This window comes from Alosa sapidissima, chromosome 23 (assembly GCF_018492685.1).
Source record: "Alosa sapidissima isolate fAloSap1 chromosome 23, fAloSap1.pri, whole genome shotgun sequence".
Lineage (NCBI taxonomy): Eukaryota > Metazoa > Chordata > Actinopteri > Clupeiformes > Clupeidae > Alosa > Alosa sapidissima.
The window spans coordinates 14,835,755-14,854,866 of NC_055979.1; the positions used below are offsets into that span (position 1 = coordinate 14,835,755).

At 42.9% G+C, this 19,112-nt stretch overlaps 1 protein-coding gene across 9 annotated transcripts; it reads right to left on the bottom strand.

The window, feature by feature from the left end:
• Window positions 1-183: 183 nt before the first annotated feature.
• Window positions 184-13,129, bottom strand: LOC121698396 (ETS-related transcription factor Elf-1-like). Of its 9 annotated transcripts, none has more exons than XM_042080478.1 (8): window positions 13,030-13,129; window positions 6,184-6,502; window positions 5,754-5,907; window positions 4,276-4,392; window positions 3,858-4,004; window positions 3,377-3,451; window positions 3,050-3,242; window positions 184-2,824 (listed from the first exon to the last, which is right to left on the bottom strand). In XM_042080478.1, the coding sequence occupies exons 2-8, from the start codon at window positions 6,250-6,252 to the stop codon at window positions 1,702-1,704; spliced, it is 1,878 nt and encodes a 625-aa protein (XP_041936412.1). In that variant the 5' UTR covers window positions 6,253-6,502; window positions 13,030-13,129; the 3' UTR covers window positions 184-1,701. The 9 variants fall into 9 exon arrangements, with proteins under 9 accessions (XP_041936412.1, XP_041936414.1, XP_041936413.1 ...); XM_042080480.1 differs by having other exon boundaries at window positions 6,184-6,456; window positions 13,030-13,046; XM_042080479.1 differs by lacking the exon at window positions 13,030-13,129 and adding an exon at window positions 7,987-8,157.
• Window positions 13,130-19,112: the final 5,983 nt, after the last annotated feature.

The following is a 19,112-nucleotide window of genomic DNA, read 5'->3' on the forward strand; positions in this document are numbered from 1 at the left end:
ATGCTCAAATTAACTGAATGTACTCACAGAGGATGTGGTTCATTATGCAATATTTAGATGGTCACTTGTAACAGGTTGAAACAGAGAATTTACTGGTAGCCTAATAACAGCCTATTAGAAAAAGATGTGCATGCTACTTTAATCTTTTAGCTTTCCTATAGAAACAGATAACTGATTATGCCGTTTGTGAAAATGTAAATTTTATTTCATAAATACAAATATAATGCATACATGTCACCAATGTATCTAGTTCTACTCAATAAAACGTATGAAAATGTAGGTAATATACCAGTATAAAACAAAGCTTCTGTTATTTGGATTGTACAATGTATTTGTCATGTTACAAGTTCCTACAATGATTTAGACTGAAATTGTACTCAAATAGCATTGAACAATAAAGGCAATGGGCTTTTTCATGAGGGCAGGAATGTAAATGAATGGCCATTGCACACTAAATGATTTCCATATTTGTAAAGAGGTCAGCATGAATATAATGTAAAACAAATCAACAGGACAAAAATCACACATAATGTATGGCATACATACATACAAATAGTATGGTGCAGGACAGTGATGCATGTTATTTTTGCATAGGTCAGAAGAGATGAGACTTTAGGCAATAAATATAGAAAATCCTGACAGGATTCAAGCACTTATTGGTGGCATGCTGTTACCAATGGCTGTTACACACTTTCAACTGGACAGTGCATCCAGATAGGGCTATATCAATGCACTTTATAGGTAAGGTAACTATCAGTTTTTCACAACGCTAGAATGACTCGATTTGAAGACCGCAATATGTTGCGCTTTATTTCAGAGCTTTATCTCCCTGAGGGGAAAGTTTAAAAATAAAACAGAAACAAAAACAGACAAACAAATTTTAAGTATTGTTTGAAAGGCAAACAATTGTTGCACGACTGACACAAGGCACCAGCAAATTGTGGTCATTTAGGTGTGATCATTTTCACAGATAGTGCATTACTGATGAAAGGATCCTCTCCAGTGGCCACAAAGAATCATCAACAAACAACATTCTGGGCCATCTGGAAAACATACTACAGAATTTTCAGATGCTCTTTTACATATATTGCATATATGCATACCTCTGTCTGTTTCACAGACCAATGGTCCATTCTGTTATAGAATGAATGTTATGAACTCTTTAAAAAAATATTTGGTCTAATCTGTGTTGGATTTCTATATTAAGTATTTGCATGATTATGGCTTTATCCACTGTTCAGCTATATTGCCTAGTTTTTCCCTTTCTGCATTCACTAAACCACTAACTTTGCATTGGTGGCACTATGTAAATCATAGAGAAGTTTCCAAATGTATCTTTGGGAGGAGCTGACAGTATTTCCAATATCATGCCACTTGTGTTAAGAGTAGTTTGCACTACAAGACAACTGTGGTTTGTTCAAGGATCCAAAGTATTAAGCATTACACAATTGCATTGTTATGAAGGTAGAAAGTAAATTCAAGGAAGGCAGAGTACTTTTGGACAAACAGTACGTTCCAGTGCATGTTATTTTTCTTAGGAAAATATAAAATATAAGGAAAATAAAGACAGAACAAAAATTTTTTTTCACAAAGCCTCATGTTCCTTGAGTTTTTCTGGCCCATTAAACCAACAGTATTCCCTGGATTTTATTTTCACAGAAGGCTTTGCTTCCTTATCTCCTTCCTTCAGTCTTCAGCAGCTCAGGTACTGGAGTTGTAGCCCACCCAGGAATCATTGATGATCATAACACTGAGCGCCTCCATCTTCCTTTTTGGCTGGCTCTCCGAGTCCTCCCCTCCCTCAATCCCCTGGGGGGCATCAGAGGTCGGCTCCGTGGCTTCCAGACCTCCTTGGGTATCCCTGCTCAGGTCATCCGACAACAAAAGGTTCTGCTCAGATTCTGTTGCCGTGACTGAGTGAATGACAGTTCCTGGAGGCTGGGAGAACAACTGTTGCCCAGCGGCACCAACAAGCGTTAAGGTTGTTGTGGCTGGGCCGGTGCCGTCTTGGACGGGAGTTTCGGTTTGGAGAAAGTCCGCCGTTTGGTTATTTCCCATGCTCTCCATGACGAGCGTCATCTGCTCGCCAGATGGCACCTGCTGCATAAGGAGATGAGGGGAAGCGATCAGGGTCCCACCGGCGTCTACCGTGGGCCCTACGGGCACAAGCTGCAGCGTGACTATCTGAGTGGCAGGATTCTCTGTCTGGGCGTCCTGCTGGGTCTGGGCCTGGTGCTGCATCAGGGTTCCCTGCTGCTGGGTGACGCTGTTCTCTTGCTTCTGCCGGAGGCTCCCCAGGAGCTGCGCTGTGCGGAACACGGAACCGTGGCGCCCAGGCTGCAGCGACTGCACGTTCTGCAGAGTCCGCAGCATCTCCGCGGAGACAATGGGCAGATGCTGCTGCTGGATGAGGCCCAGGGCCCGGCCTGTCTTGTTGGCAACGGTTCCACTTGCTGCTTTCTGGCCGCGCTGGCCTCCGTTCACAGCCCTGCGACGCACAGGGGCCTTAGCACCCCTGGTTGAAGGCTTTGTGGCAGTACTGGACAGTCTCGAAGGAGTGATGGCCATGGATTTCTTAGGAGCCTCCTGGTCGCTTGAGGCTTCTTCGTCATCCACATCATCAGAATCTCCACTGTCATCTTCATCATCGTCATCATCATCATGGTCAACTTCATGCTGCATATCACTGTCACCGCCTCCTCCATCATCATCATCATCATCATCATCGTCTGTGATGTACACCATGTCTTTAGGCAGCTCAGCAAACTGGTAGACCAGCCTCTGACCCTCCACCTTATTCAGTATCCCACGCTGGTAGTAGTATCTGTAATGACAAGCAACAGAAATCAGCACAGCAGTACTTATGCATAGATTTTTGGTCTACCAAAAAAGAAGGTATTGCACAACCTATCCTCCCTTTTTAATGTTTTGAACACAAATTATTATTGTACCAGAGAACGTGAGATTAAATATTGACAACAAAGATTTTACACTTGTTTTATCAAATCTATAAAAATGTGAAACTTCCACCATCTGCTCTATGACTTACCTCAGTGCTCTTCCCATTGTTTCATAGTTCATGTCCGGTTTGTTTTTATGCTTTCCCCAGAGCTGGGACACTGCTTTGGAGTCCACCAGCTTAAAGATGCCCTTCTCCTTGTTGGTCCACTTTATGTACCTGGGACAGGCTTTCCTGTCCTGCAGTAAGGCCATTAAGAACTCCCAGAGGTACAATGTATTTCCTGTGCCAACAATGAAAACAATTCCATTCAAATAAAATCAAAAGCAAGCTGGTATTATAGGTGTGATGTGAGTGTATTTGCCGTTAATCTTTCTTATTACACATTCATGGCTAACAGAGAAAACGATGCTATACCTCGGCCATCTTTGCTTTTCTTTATGTTGATGTCTGGAATAGGGGAACGCGTTCTCTGACGTCTTGGTTTTCTTCCTGTTGAAACAGTAAACACAATGTGTCAAAACATTATCCACTGAGGGTCAGTTTCTAGCGTGTGGATTTAGACTAGTCATAGGCTAACTACTTTTTCTCCATGGAGCTCTGCATTGAAGTTCTCTTCCATGGAAACTTGCTCTTACAGGCACGCTACACCTGGCACGTTCCGTTTGCAGAGTGGAAAAATATTTTTAGAAGACTTTTTTGAATGTACGTGCCACTATCACGTCTGCAGCCAGTTACATTGCTTATAGAAGCTAATTGTTAGAGCATAACGCTCCACGAACAGAATACTTCAGTTACGTGCCTGGTGTAGACTGCCTGTTAGTGTTAAGTTTGCTTTAAATTAACAGTTTGCAGATCTGCATGTGGTGGCGAGTCTTTTTTAGTGCGTGTAGAGCACCTTTTTTGGTCTTTGGTTGTTGAGAGACCGTTTCAACCTCAACGTCCCGTTGAAGCTGAAGCCACTGTGGTTGCCCCTGGAGACCATCTGACAGGAAGGACACCTGGTTAACTGGAGTGGTGAAGACATCGCTTAGGAAAATTTGCGCTGCAGAAAAATTGGAATGGCTTTATGCAAAAAAACATTAGGCAAAAATGTGCATGGTGACAGTGTCTTGGCAGGGTATGATACAGAAAAACAACCATGTCAGTCCACAGCTAATTTCACATAGAAGTGTTCTGTGGTTCTCATATATATATATATATATATATATATATATATATATATATATATATATATATATATATATGCGTGTATGTATGTGTGTGGGGGGGTGCAAGACCACCATAGGTAATCTTACAGGCAGACTGTGACTCACATAGGTGTTTCTCATCCAAGGTGAGGCTGAGTGAGGATGGGGAATCCATGTTTAGCAAAGCTTCGGCAGCTTCTATGGTCTCCATGGTGTCTTCCTCCCCACTCTGGAAGGCCTCCACTACAGTCAGAAAGAATGAAACAGACTTGAGTTGGCTTCTTTCAGTCACCCTCTAAAAAACAATTAACCGAAGTGAAAAGTTTATCTAGGCACGCCAGATGTGTTGTTGGAGACCCTTCAGACATGAAATTAAGTATATAAATCCTTTCAGAGCGTTAAACACCGCATTTCATACGCTGCATGTAAACTAATTCTCCCACACTACATCTCGTCACTCCCATGCGTAATTCATATACTCTATACTTAAAATAGCCTACTAGGTTACAGATGAGGCCATCAGATGTAAACAGTTAGCCACTTGATGCAACAAAGGCAGGTAAGTTGTACTAAGTACACATTTTCGTCCACGGATATGCACAATGCTTGTTTGCGGTCGACACGAGTAGAAGTAAACTTTCTCCATCGAAATGAAGGGCAAACGCCGGAATTTTAAGAACTTCGATTGCTACAATGACGCATCGACACCCCACTGGCTACGTGCTAGCACAGCTAACCTGTTAGCATTAGAGTCTGATTGCTCAGGCCTGAAACTTTGCTTACTTCCGATGAACGGAGAGGCCTCAAAGTACTGGAGTTATATATGAGTATTGGACGGAAATGGCAAATTCCTTTTGTCAAGTGGATGATGTTGGCAATCCAGCTACGATGGTTCGAGTTGGTCCAGCTGGCGCACGACTGACGTCAATATTATGTTCTAGCTCACTTCCCTGGTCCATGTGCGAACGACGAGGGGTGGGGTCTGCTCCCTAGGTCTAGCCCGAGTCCAGCACACAAACTTCACAAAGGGAGGGAATTGTGTCTCAACGGCTCTATTTGCACAGGTGAGGTCTTTGGCGAGGACAGCCATTATTAAAAGCCGTAGAGAATTTGTCTGAACACATATTTAGCCTACACCACCGTTGTTCCTCATTGACATAAACCAGCAACATGCGATGACGGGTCAGTTAAACATTTCCTCGTGTCACCATCAACTTAAGAGTGAAATTGTTTTATTTTTATTTCAACATAGGTCTATGACATGCTTGTCTATATTGGCAGATAAAGCATCTGCTCACCTTGGCCTGTAAGCTAGCCTACAAACAGATCTTCATGCCAGCAATAAATGTTCTCTGAAATATTCAGTCCATGAAGTTGTGATAACAGCTTAAAGAAAACAAGAAGACAAGACAAGCAACAAATATTGGCCCCTTGAAATGTGAAATATCTCAAATCTAATCTACTAGGCTACCATGGCATCAGCCTCCATGTCTTTTCATATGGTCACACACAAATACAATAGGCCCACTGACAAAGTATGGCACCTCCATAAAAAAACTCATTTGAATATTCTATTTCGGACATGAGGAGGTAGTGCAATGCACCTGTCAGGGGAACATCATCCACTGTGTCATGGTCGAACGTTCCCAGGTGAGCGTGGGTCAGCTGTTGGTCACACACCAATCCGGAGTAACCGAGCAGATGGGAATGTGGCACCTGCTCCACAATCACAGCAGGGAAAGCAGAAGGATCCTCAAACTGAAATTGTGCACACACACACGCACCACACATACATACTTTATTAGGACAAAACCCCAATACCAGCTGTTACCAATCTGTTGCTATTTGTTAAATCTATTGCTCATTTGTTGAATCATGCTAATGTGTTTTAGTGAAAACAACAACCAAAAAGCAGAATAATATATTACTGTTACATTCAGATCGCTAATGCTTGAAAGGTCTGTCTGAAAAGGCCTGAGTTGTTGGTAGATATGCAGTTGGCAAGTAGGGGAAGTATTTCTGGGTCCTATTTACCTGCTGAATGTGTTCTGGGTTGCCAACCATCTCTCTGTCTAGCTCAATGTTCTGAGCTGAAGCTTCCATATCGTGGTGGTGGGGGGTGCTCAGTGGATCATTGCAGTCTTCCTCTTAAGCATGTAGCATACCTCAACCAAAGTTTTCACACCCTACATCTAAGGCCTCAGGCCCTCAGCAGCTCTTTGCACTTCACGAAATCTTCCACTGGAGCAAAACTTTTTTCTTTCCATAGATTTTGTTTGTCAACGAAGTACAGCGGAGTAGTTCCCTCTTGAAATTGGGAACAGATGATAAGAGAGGAGAGTGTGGCTAGAACCTGTCACAACACACACACACACACACAAAAACAGCCATTACAGACAACAATCCACCATGGAACAGCACCAGTATAGTGCCTTACTTCGGGTGTTTAAACAGGCAAATGTTTCAAGCATACATCAGATGATAAGCGCTTTGAAATTGCACATCAAGGAGATGTGTCGGCCTTTGCAGAGCATATATACAGAATCATTCAGACGTGCAAACCAGAATAAAACTGTCAAAGCCCAGCAGCAACCACTCTGCCGAGCGATTATTTTTTACCCCCGCAAACCCCCCCACCCCCATCACTCTTTACCTTATCTCTGTGCCGTGCTTTTCCGCAGGGCTCTGTAAACACCATTTGTTCTCTTCCTCCATTTCTGTTTCTCTCTCTCTCTCACACACACACACACACACACTCTTTTGCTCTCTTGTTGCTTATCTGGCTCATAGACACAGCACACGAGAAAGAGGAAGGAAGTCTCTGTGTGATGTCAGAGAGGAGGGGAAGCGAGCAGAGGCTGCAGGCAGCTGTGGTCAGGCAGGCCAGACTCTCAGGCAAAATGTCAGTGCTTCTCTATCTTGCTGAGGTGTGTGTGTGTGTGTGTGTTTGAGAGTGTGTTGGGGGTGGGGTGGGGGGTCTATCGATGGTCCTGTTTGTGACCGTTTATGGTGTAAGCACTACTCGTGAAAACAGCTGCATTGCTCTGGGGTTGATCTTGGGGACAACAGAGATAATACATAATAAGAAAAGGCCTTTAGATTCCAACTGGATGTTTTTCTTGATGTGAGGTTTTGTAGATAAATTGTAATGCATTTTTTTGGTATTTGGTATGGCACAGCTGAGGTTGAGCAACAGCCACTCTGTTTTCTGTCTATCCTTCCAACTTTAAGATTACAGCACATTCCTCTTTTAAGCCCATCACCAGACTGACAAATCAGATCATGATCATAAAAACGTGAAAGCCTACCAGCAACCGCTGAAGGCCTACAAGCAAAGGTCTCTCAGTACATTTCTCTGCACTTATTATCTTTTCCCATTCATCAAGACTACTGGACTGGACCCACCCTCCATAGACATAAAGTAGAAATCCAATAAGCAGTAGTACACATCAGCACAAAAGTACCTTTTCCTTCACCTAGGTGTATTTGGCCTACTGTCGAGATCAATACGACTGCTGTATAAATGCCACTCACCTCATCACGAGCATTTATGACGTTTAGGGGAACGACCCGATGAAAGTCCGGAGATATCAATGACCATTATCTTGTTTTAGCTTGTCCCAGACCATCTGGTTGGTGTCTGTTTTTTCGTGCGCTTCGCCTTTCTTATGTGTTTATGTTGTTGAGACAAGTAAACTTTCTCGCGGTCTTTTATCTCCTCTACCTACCTGCTCTCCCCCATTCCTCTCAGGCTCACCACTCCCTCCTGCGGTGTCAGGTTACAGAGCGTAAGCATGGTGACCTCACCTTGACGACCAGCCTACTGCTACAACTCACCTGAGAGCACGCCTATCAGGGCCTTTTACAGCGCCTCTGCAATTAACCCTTTAAGGGCAGACCTCCCTTCTTGATGCCTCGCCACTGAATCAGGCCTTGTCTAGGTCTAATCTTCCAACATGTATTTGGTCTTAATGCAATGACTATAGTAGTATACATTACAATAATATGGACCCTTTCAAGAGAGTTCCATTATCAGCATCATAGTTGGCCCCACAAGGCTTCCGTTTTAACATTCCATATGTTATCTTAATGCAGAGGAAGTAGATTGGGGCCCAAATAGAACGTTCAAGCATTGTTTTTGTTTTTATTGTTGAAAGGGTCTATAACTACAATAGTGTACTTTTATTATATTTGGATTCTAATAATATAGACTGTTTAGCATATTTGTTCTGTACTTCTCCAGTGTACTTGTTCACTGTGTCTTTGTAGAGATGTCATGTATGAATGTTCAGTTCAGCATGAATAGCTTGAGCTATGGCAAAGGTCGTTCTTGTTGACTAGTGAAGAGTTTTGCTTATTTTGTCTCTCAGGAAGATAAATATATCTCTGGGTGGTACCTAATGTATGATGGAACAAATTCCTTTGCAGTAAGACATTTCCATAAACCGTTGTAAAACGGTTATTCTTTAACATCATAGACAAGTGGTGGTTTTCTCCCCAGCGTCTATCTGAAGCCCCCCAATGCATCTTTGCTGCTGCGGAGCTGTTTTTAAACTCTCACTACGGTGAAGAGAGAGAGAGAGAGAGAGAGAGAGAGCGTGCAGGCTCATGTGAACAGAGGAGCTTAGTCCCCGGGGTTTACTGGAGTGTCTTACAGCGGCTGCCTGCTGCTTTTGTGCCTGCTACAAGCGTTTTATGTTTACCACAACTGAAGAAGAACAGACCAGACAGAACTGAAGTTGAAGGATAACTGCTGTCCCACTCACCTACTCAAGATAAACTAATACCAAAAATGCTGTACGGTAGAAAGTTCTAGAAGGGTAGAAAGTACAGCATGGACATTTAACTGTGAAACAGCAACCTCCTGTTTTCATTCACCTGAAACTATGCTACGTGGCCCACACACACATAACGGATAATCACACACACACACACACACAATTATATATTTAGGTGTCGTGGCCTGAGTGAGAGGAGAGAATAGCCCAGACAAACAAGCCGTTATCACACAGGAAGCACTGTGGGCCTGCTGGCTCTGCCAGGCGTTGCACATGGAGCAGATGTGAGTCCCCATAGGTCCCCCTCACACGTCCCCATCTGCACACATGACTTTACTTAGCGTCAGCTCTACACAAAGCATCAGCCCCCTAACTTAACCCGTTTACATGTTCATGTTTAGTCATTTAACTGATGTTTTAATCCCACTTATGTAAATCTGCAAAATAGTATTTGTGCCTCTTGGGTGTCAATTCATGACCAACCCATTTCTTCACCTTGCTTTACCAGTTGGGCAACAGGAGCACAATCAGAACTTGGCTGCCAATATCCTGTCAAACAGTCATACCTGTTGCTTGTTCTCTAAATTTGACTGTAGCCATCGTGTTTGTGTATTGGCTTAAACGGTTGAATTTGAATGAGATATTCAGGTCTTTTTTGAGCTTATGAATTTGCGTTGATAATGAAAAAAATGGGTCTGCATGGCCCATCACACAGAGCTGTGCTGAACATGTCCCCTCAGGTTAAACAGCCTGCACATGATTATCAGCAAACATTAGCTAGTGTGTATTTGAGCGACGGCAGACGCGTTCAAGAAAGCTTTGGAAACTGTCACATGAAACTGAAGATGTAGCAGCAAAAGGCAAACATTTTGCCGACCAAGCAGTGCACCCATTGTTATGCTAGGCAGCCCATCATGCCCCCCCCCCCACACACACACCTACCTCTACCCAGTCCATGTGTAAGCATAGCTACAGCCGTGCCAGGCCGATGGCGGTGCAAAGTGCTTATCAGCAGTGGTTTGTGCTGTCTCTGCCATCCTGTTATCAACCTTGGCCTATTTATTTCCCTCTTGCTCTATTCCCTCCTCTATTTTTTGCTCCCTCTCTCTTTCACCCCTTTCACTCTGTTTCTTTCTCTCTCTGGCTGTCTCTCTCCATTTCTCTCTCATCTCTCTCGTTCCATTTGTCTTTTTCTCTCTCGCTATCTCCATCTCTACTAACCCCTCTCTCCATCTCTCCTTCTTGTTCTCTCTCTCTTTTCTGTCTGTCTCCCTCTATTTAACTCCCCTCCCCCCACCTCTCTTTTCTGGGTGGAGGTGTTTTGATAATACTGAAGCCTCAGTGAGCTTGTCCATCTTCAGGGAGTCTTCCTCATCTATGGCCTTGTATACATCTCACACATGCATATTGCAGTGAAAGCACATCAAAGCTGTGGAACATCTCTTTACTCTAGAGGAAGGTGCAGAACCGTGTGTGTGTGTGTGTGTGTGCATGCGCATGCATTTGTGTGTGTGTCGAGAGAGGAATAGATGGTAGAGCAGGGCTCCATATTGTTTCTGCCGGTGCAAAGCCTTGCATCTCATGCAGCGCAAGTTATAAACGCAAGTAATTCACTCCAATTTAAATAGAGACAAGCCCCATGTAGCAGACATGCCAGAATTAAGCAATTCATTCTAGGTTAGATGGAGCTATTACAATTGGTGTACATATTTGTGGTGAACATATTCATCATCAACTGTTTTTTTAAATTCCTCAGCTTGTTTTCAAAAGACAAGAATGGAGAACCCTACCATAAACTATTTTTCAGATACCGAAAATGCCTAATAGATCGAGGTGTACCTAATTGTGCCACTCTAATAAGGTACAATTTTGGTCACTATGGCAGTACCCCTTATCTGATATGTTTGTTTGGAAAGGGTACATAAATGGTTCAGAAACTGTAGGCTACATATGTAATAGGTAGCCTATAGTGTAGGTGCAGAATCTTTACTTACAACCACAGATACAAGAACAAGAATAGCCTACGGCAACATCACGGTATTTGAAAACAAACACACGGACAAAGACTGACCAAGACCTAGGAAAGATAAGGATTTAAATAGAGCTATTTTACAGCAGCCATTTTGACATGAAATATTAGGGCAAGCCCAGGTGTAACAGAATCAGAACCTTAATTAATGTCATTGGTAACACCTGAATGGCTGCTGTGATAAAGGTCCATGCAATGGGCTAGGCAAGACTAACAAGGCACAGGTGGGAAAGAAACAAGGGAATAACCAGGGAACAGAACAAGACCCAGGTGAGGGGTGGAGACATGGGGTGCGTTCATGTTCAGGTAGCCGCTTACAGCGATAGCGACAACTTAAGTACACTATCGATCCGGCATGAGTACATCATCACTTGCCGCGCACTTCAGCGGTGAAATTGCGCCAGAACTGGCAAGCATTGGTAAACATTGGATTGTATTGAGCGGCGCCGACAAAATAGAACTGAATCATATACACAGCGGCGGTGGCAGAGTTTGATGCTGGTGTGTGGGGTTGTATGGAAAACAGTGGAATCTAATGTAATCAAATGTCGAAAGCAGTGTGCGCTTCACTCACGCAGTGTAGACTGGACTTCATACAATGCATTTTGTTATTATGTGAATCCCAGCATGCATTCCTTTACACCAGCACCATCAGTGGCTACCTGAAGATGAACACACCCTGGGATACAATAAGAAGGGTAAACAAAGGAACACATGGTACAAGACACAGGAAGTAAATGAAGGGCAACAAGAAGTAACATGAGCTGACATGATTAATACAAAATAAAAGGACAGACAGGGAAATGCAGGAAATCAGGACAAGACTCTTACAACATATTAGCACCCCAATTACTCAATTGTAAACCCTGTAGGATACATCACATAGAGATTAATATCACATGGTAATACAAACAATGTAACAATGAGGCCTCTATGGCCAGACTATACTTGTTTACTGCCTGATTAGTGCAATCATTACCCTCTATTGCTTTCATTCAAACATTAGTAAGCATAGGCCTGCACTTTTTATTGAGATGTGTGTTCGGAATCTAACAGTTCATATCTGCAATACTGGTGTATTTTTCCAAATAGCACAGGAAAACCTTCCCTTCCTTTTCTAAACCACAGGGGGACAGTTTGCATCTGAATCCTCTAAATATATATATATTTAATCTCTTATTTCACTTATTACATTAATACTCATATTTTAGACATCAATATTTATCGCTACATTCAAGTTTGAAATCTGTAGAATTAGTTAATTATAAGTCATATTTAGCAACAATGGAAACTAAACAGCATTCTTTCATGTGAAAGTAAATGGCGCAATAGTGATCTACTTTTTAACAGCAGACACTTCTCCACTGTGACGACACTGAGGAAACTTTACACACAGCGTGAAGTCAATAGATTTAAGTCTCCTAGATGACAAACATGCTCCCGTTGAGCACTTTCAAAATCAAAACAAAGACAAGCCATCATGCCTAAATTAATCAACCTCATTTTTCAAATCAGAGACTATTTCAAAACATACATCCAACCACGCTTTCACATATAATACATCAAATAGATTACTTAGACTGAGTGAGATATCTTCTACCTATTTAACTCTACTGAGTGTTACTAAAGAGTTAAATATGCTCAAATGTGCGGCCCTTTTGTCAGAGTGGTGTTCTGATAATCATCTACCCATGTTGGCATAAATATTTAACTTCTTTCCTGCTCTCTTTCTTTGTGTGCAGGTTGCATGTGGTGTAGACTAGAGGTGTTTGATATTTGTTCCGTTTGCTCTCTGTGGTCTGTGTTTAGACCTGGACTTATCAGCAGCCATAGGACTTATGATTGTTCTAATGGCAGAACCTACTATGGCGCGCACTGCGTTGACACATGGACTGCACGATAGCTTTCACTTTCACTTTAGTTACAGCCTTAGTTACACATACACTTATATACACACACACACACACACACACACACACACACACACACACATCTAGAGATGCACACCGTTCTCCAGCTACGCTAGTTAAACTTTTTTTATTTCACTTGATATGAAATGTGTAAGCACAGTACCTTTAGTGGTGAGTCTAGTGCTGTGTGTTATTTTCTCCCCCTGAGAGAGAGAGAGGACTGCTGGCTTGCTGGAGAAGGCCACAGCGTGTGTGGTTGGAAGAGGAAGTGAGGCAAACGGTGCTGTTATGTGGCTCTGCACAAGCCCCGCCCCTGTGGCTGCTCCTGCAGCGGTGTGTGTGTGTGTGTGTGTGTGTGTGTGTGTGTGTGTGTGTGTGTTGTGCTGTTCAGGTAGAGGGGGCCAGTGAGAACAGCTGATCGGCCTTTTCCGCACACACTTCACTCGCTCCTGTTTGGAGGGTTTTGACCAGAAAATGACTTGATTCGGAACCTGAAAAGTTGGTTTGGAGCTGGCACCAAATGATAGCTGTGAACCGTAGTCAACCGTAGTTCAGTTTTGCATGCATCGCCTTCTGTTGGTGATGCGTCTTTGGTTCTGTTCAATCAAAACCGGTGGAAATGTAAGATGGTTCACTAGATGACAGCATGGTTGAAAGAAATCTGAATGGAATCAATTCTCTGTGGAGAAATACCCTGAGTGGAGCAGAACAGACTAGCTGCCATTACAGGTGGGACTCATCAGATCTGTGTGCTGTTTGGTTAGGGAGTGCTGTAGAGGAGGGAATGCCAGGCATGTGCTCATAGTGTCTAACCTGAACACGTTTATCTAAGAGAAGTAGTAAACTTCCACAAAGGAGAAATCTGGTGAGTTTTCACATGGATCTCTGGTTTTCGAGGTCACCAAGTACTGTCGGTATGGAAAAAACCCTGAAAACAACCAGATTTACCTAGATCGAGTTGCTACAGCCAGCCGTTAACGCAGCCAGGCAGCTACAGCGCTACACATGGGGGCATGTACATGGGAGCTCAGGGACAAGCCAGAGTGCTGCCTGGCTGCATTAGCTGGCTGTAGCAACTCGAGCTAGGTAAAACTGGTTGTTTTCATTTTTTCCGTATGTGTGATTGGTGTGTTTTTGCCTGGAGAATGAAGTCATAGTGCTCTATTCTGAGCTCATTTGTCCAGGTTAGTCACTTAACCACATACTTACTGTCCACACAGAGGCTTGTGAAGTTAGTATCCATGGGTGTCCCCCGGTGACTCACTCTCCTATACTCATCTTGGTTTGGTCAGTGGAAGGGATTTTAGGGCAAGCACTTCTACATGTTTTACTTTTTAGAACATTGTGGAGTTGCAGATAATGTGTTACAGTCAGTACGATTTTTTTTATTATTTAATTATTTTGCCAAATTGGATGGAAAAGTGAAACAGGACTTTTTTACATCCCCCAACACATTGAAGTACAGTAACAAAGTGACAGCAGTTAGAAAGTCAAGACAAGGACATTTTGGTCTTTTATTAAAGTCGATGAAACTCTCCTTCAGCCCCTGGGAGCAGTGCCTTATGCCTCTCTGACATGGGTAGACCTTGGGGAAAAAGTCTCCATTTGACCAGCTGGGGGCGCCCTTCAGTCTGAGCCAAGGGAATTCTGCCTGTCATTTTGGCAGCAAGCTCATTTAATTGGTTTCTTCTCCTTTGCTGGCTCAGACAAGTGATATATTGAGATACAAGGGCGTTGCAAGGAATTCTGGTCCATCTGTTAAGTCTCAACCTCTGTGTGTGCATCTCCAAAATCTTTGATGATGGCTTAGATGAGCTGGGATTTATGATGTTCAGTCACGTTACAAGACAGACATATTCATTTTCAAAATATTTTTGTTTTATATTTATAGAGATACAATTAGTAGACTAGGATTATTACTTCTTGGAAGTATTTAGGAAAAATTGTCAATTCTAAAGCCTTGAATGTTTCTTTTTTAAGAGTCCTGATATGAAAACATAAAAAATGAGATATGCATTCCTTTTAAGTGAAACACCAAATAACTGGACACAAACGCAGAAACAAAGGATGTTGATGTTTTCAAACTAAAAATATGATAGCATATGCTGCCATATGTTCAAGAGGAAGTAGAGATGCAACGTTAGAAATTGCTGGTTACAATAGACAAAGCAAAACCGCTTTTTATATTTAATAATATGACTTCTGCATAACACTTCACAAGCATATTTCTTCCCCTGGTGACAACCATTTTTGAAGTTGGCCTTTACAGTGTATGTTTGACAAACTAATTGACTTTGTTTAGATTAACTGTCATGACTCCATTCTTAGAGAATAAATTCTTAAAGAATACATGCCTTAAGATTTGTCCATATATCCAAATGACAAACCCCTTTTTGCTTGAATGTGCTTTATCAATCTGCCTGTAACAGTGAAAGGGGGTGCCACTGCCTACCCAAATGCTTAATTTTTTTTTTTTTTTTTTTGAGGACTTCTTTATTGCTCTGTTTGATTTTAGCAATGGTCAACAACAAAATGCAACAACAACAACAAATAATAATAATAATTAATAGAAGAATTCCCTCTCCCAATGCTTCATTTCTTTGTTAGATTCAGTATTGGCCTAAATTCTCTGGCTATTCACTGCTTTGACATTTTTTCCTGCAAAGTGTTTGAACTGCTAAGCCAAAAGTATGCAGGACTATTTTCACTCCTCTGTCCAAATGTTGGTGTAACATGTGCCAGATGTAACTGGGTGAACCCTCCCTGATTTTTCGCTCCTAGTGCTCGTTGCAACGACCAAATGAATGTGGAGACGATTCACTGAACAGGAAATGACTTTGGGTCATAAGGACTCTCAGGTGTATGATTAATTGCCTGAGTGTTTGGTATTTTCTGAGCAACTTCAGTCATTAGAAATCTCATTAAATTCACAATACATTTTAGTTTATTTAAACTTCTGAAAAAAATGTAGGTTATAATGGCAGGCTTGTTTTCCCAGTCAATAGTGGGAAATCTGTTGTATAAATTGCCCCCTTCCTCTCCATATTTCAAATCACACAGTCATATGCTGAGAAGACCAGGGGTGAGAGAAGGGAATGCAGATTGGATACACGATGAATTCAAGGCTATAGTCACAGAATCGCTCTGAAAGAGAATAATAAGGCCTTAGTGAAATTGAAAATAAATCAATAGATATAAAGGGAATGCCATGAGTTTATGGGAAGCAGATTGCGATGAAAATTGGAAATGACATACAAACTCACACAAGATATCTTGGGGTATTTGGAATGTGTAAAGCAATAAATGGAAAGACGGTGTGTGTGTGTGCGTGTATGTATGTGTATTCTGCACAGGCACACACCCATGTGTGTGTGTGTAAATGCATATATTTGCTTAAGTGTGTGTATGCGTGTGTATGGGCTTGAAGAAATCGGACATCTCCAAACCTCAAAGATCTGGAAGCACTCTGAACCACTGAGACGCTGGCGCTTACTCCTCGCTAAGGTATTCTTCTAAGATAGAGTACGAGAGGTCACAAGACTGCACTGCTCTGTGTCTAATAAAAAGCTTTGATGTTAGAATGGCTCTTGCTGAGTTTTCAGTAGGTATGTGCCTACGCCTCCATAAACTGAGATGTTTTCTACATTTTATCATGCAGTTCTTCTCTGTGGCCCAAAGAATTGCAAATTAAATATTTTTGCTGTTTTTTTTAATTTATATTTCTTGTTTCACAATCTGTGCTGGGCAAAAGAGAAAGCAAGAAAGAACCATCCTTGTTCAACCAACCCTGTTCAGAATACACTTTTTTAACAAAACAATAACACAAGCTACAAATTGACTTGCTGCTCAGATGTCTTTGACAGTGTCTCAGGGCATGCAGGGATTTTTGTTCTGTCCATTTTCTAATGCTCTTATTTTTTTGCCCTCGAGACAGGACAACGAGACAAAACACAAATTAAGCAGTAAAAGTGAGAGGCGTCTCTTTTCCTCTCCTACTGGACCCCTGAAGGCAATCACTCTACGAGATCTTTGATTGGCTGGAGAGGGTCAAAGGGGAGCCCTGATTCGATAAAGAGTGTTGACTGGGGACAGAATGTTTTCACAAAGACCAAGCGAGAAGAGGTCGACGCTGTTCGCCTCAGTGGTACTGTTGTTCTCAATTTTACAGTCGGAGGGTGGGGGGAGGGGGGGCTGTCTACAGAAAGCGTCTTTCATGCTGTAATATGCTGAGCATGACGACCAGTCAGTTGAAGAGAGGAGGCGGTGTGGGGTGGTGGGGGGTGGGTGTACCCAGGTCAAGAGAAGGCGCTATGTCCTCGTTCCTCACATGACAGCCTGGAGACACAGGCATGTAAAACCCATGACATTCAGAGGGATATGAAGAAAGTCAGTGTTTGTTTCCAGGGCTTACATCTAAATCTTCCCCTGTCGATAAACACAAGTCAATACGCACACACTTTTGGATCTAACTGGGACATTTTGCAATCTTGATTTTGCTTATAGTGTGGGTATTTCATTCGTTTGGCTAGAATGGCGTATGGGGACTATCAGATTGTTCTCAGAAGTTATGCTGAACTTTTGATCTTTTCTTTTCTTTGGCCTAGACTAACCCCTCATGAGATCTGATGATTGTTTGGGCAGAATGGGGTGATGACAGTTCTCGGGGACGAATCAGCCCCAGCCAGTATGCTAGCTGAAGATACTGTTCAAGCACAAGATACTGTTCAAGCACAAGACGCTGTCTCTGTGCATTGGTCCAGAGCCCAGATACACTTCAGTAAGTGGGACAAGATCCATTTCGGATGTCGCAAGTCACATTCAAAAAAGAACAAGACCTATAAAACAAAAACATGTGAATCTAAATATCTGGGTAGGATAAGTGGGTGTCTGAAGACAGAAGTGCGTGTAACATTTACATTTATTCATTTAGCAGACACTTTTCATCCAAAGCGACTTACAGTACATATGTCAATTCTTTAACAGGGCCATTGTTCAAGTGCCTTGCTCAAAGGCACAACAGTGAAAGTCGAGAATTGAACCCACAACTTTCAGACTGCTGCATGCTAGCCCAGCTCCATATCCACTCCCCTACCACCGCCCCTCTACACTACCACCGCATGTACAAATGTTTTCTCAACCTGTGTGATGTAATAGGCCACCTGTAGTTGTTGATCTTGGCTGCACAGCCTCCTAGATAGACTGCATGCTCCCTCTAATACAACTCATGTGGAGTTACCCATCGCATAAGTAGCCCGGGACCTGCAGGGGCTGGGGGCATGGAGACATTAGTTATGCCTGCTGTAGCTCTCTAGCTGTGTGGAGTAAATAGGCACAAAAGACTGATTGGAGAGCTAGAAAACTACCAGGTCTTGACCGGTCTGCCTGTGGACAGGGACTGAACGAGCTATGTGTGTGTTCGTGTGTGTGTCTCTCTCTCTCTTTCTCTCTCTCTGTCTGTCTGTCTGTGTGTGTGTTTGTGTGTGTGTGTGTGCCTGTGAGTGGGTTGTATATGTCCACAAGTTTGTGTGTGTGTGTGAGTGAGTCTGTTCACAGCGTAAAAGAGCTTTGCGACTCAGCCTTCTTAGCCTTGGTAAATAAACATCAAAGAATTAAAACACAGACGTCCTGTGGCTGAGGGGAAGATGTATAATCCTCTCCAGTGTGCCTACAGCAAACACATCTGAAGAGCAGCCCACTCGGTCCGGGCTCGTTGTAACCTTGGAAAGATATTCATGGTGATGCTTTTGAAATGACGGAAGACAACACACATTGCCTTAGAGGAACAGCATTTCAATGTTCAGTACAGACCCTGATAGGCCCCCCTTCGGACTCTCTGCTTTTGCTCTCCGTGATGTGATGCTAATTGCTTTGCCGTGCGCTACCTTTGCCCAAAAAAACCTAAGTCCTACCTCCACCTGACCCCATTCTGTCAGTTCTGTGTCCTTCTCCTGGCGTCAGCTGTCAATTGAGCGTCATATGAATTGAGATACCTGATGGGCCTGACATTAAGAGACGCTTCAAAGCTAGATCATGGATCAGTTTGACACCTGTCTTCTAATGATGCATTATTCATGGTCCAGGCAGGCAGGCAGGCAGGCAGCCTCTTTCCTTCGGTCGGCAGTGGAGCATGTGCGTCATAGACAGCTTTCGAATAGAGTAACCCCTACTCAATTATGCTGAGGTTGACGGTTAGAGTAGATCACAAGTTAGCGATCAAGAGTACAACTCTCCTTCTGCTAACTGCTC

What these genes read in the sequence shown, in the direction of transcription:
- LOC121698396 (XM_042080478.1), bottom strand. Translation starts at nt 6,252, where the DNA reads ATGGAAGCTTCAGCTCAGAACATTGAGCTAGACAGAGAGATGGTTGGC. An exon ending in GGATGATGTTCCCCTGACAG is followed by an intron (nt 4,393 to 5,753) that starts GTGCATTGCACT and finishes TTCTGACTGTAG; the next exon opens with TGGAGGCCTTCCAGAGTGGG. An exon ending in ACAACCAAAGACCAAAAAAG is followed by an intron (nt 3,452 to 3,857) that starts GTGCTCTACACG and finishes CTGTTTCAACAG; the next exon opens with GAAGAAAACCAAGACGTCAG.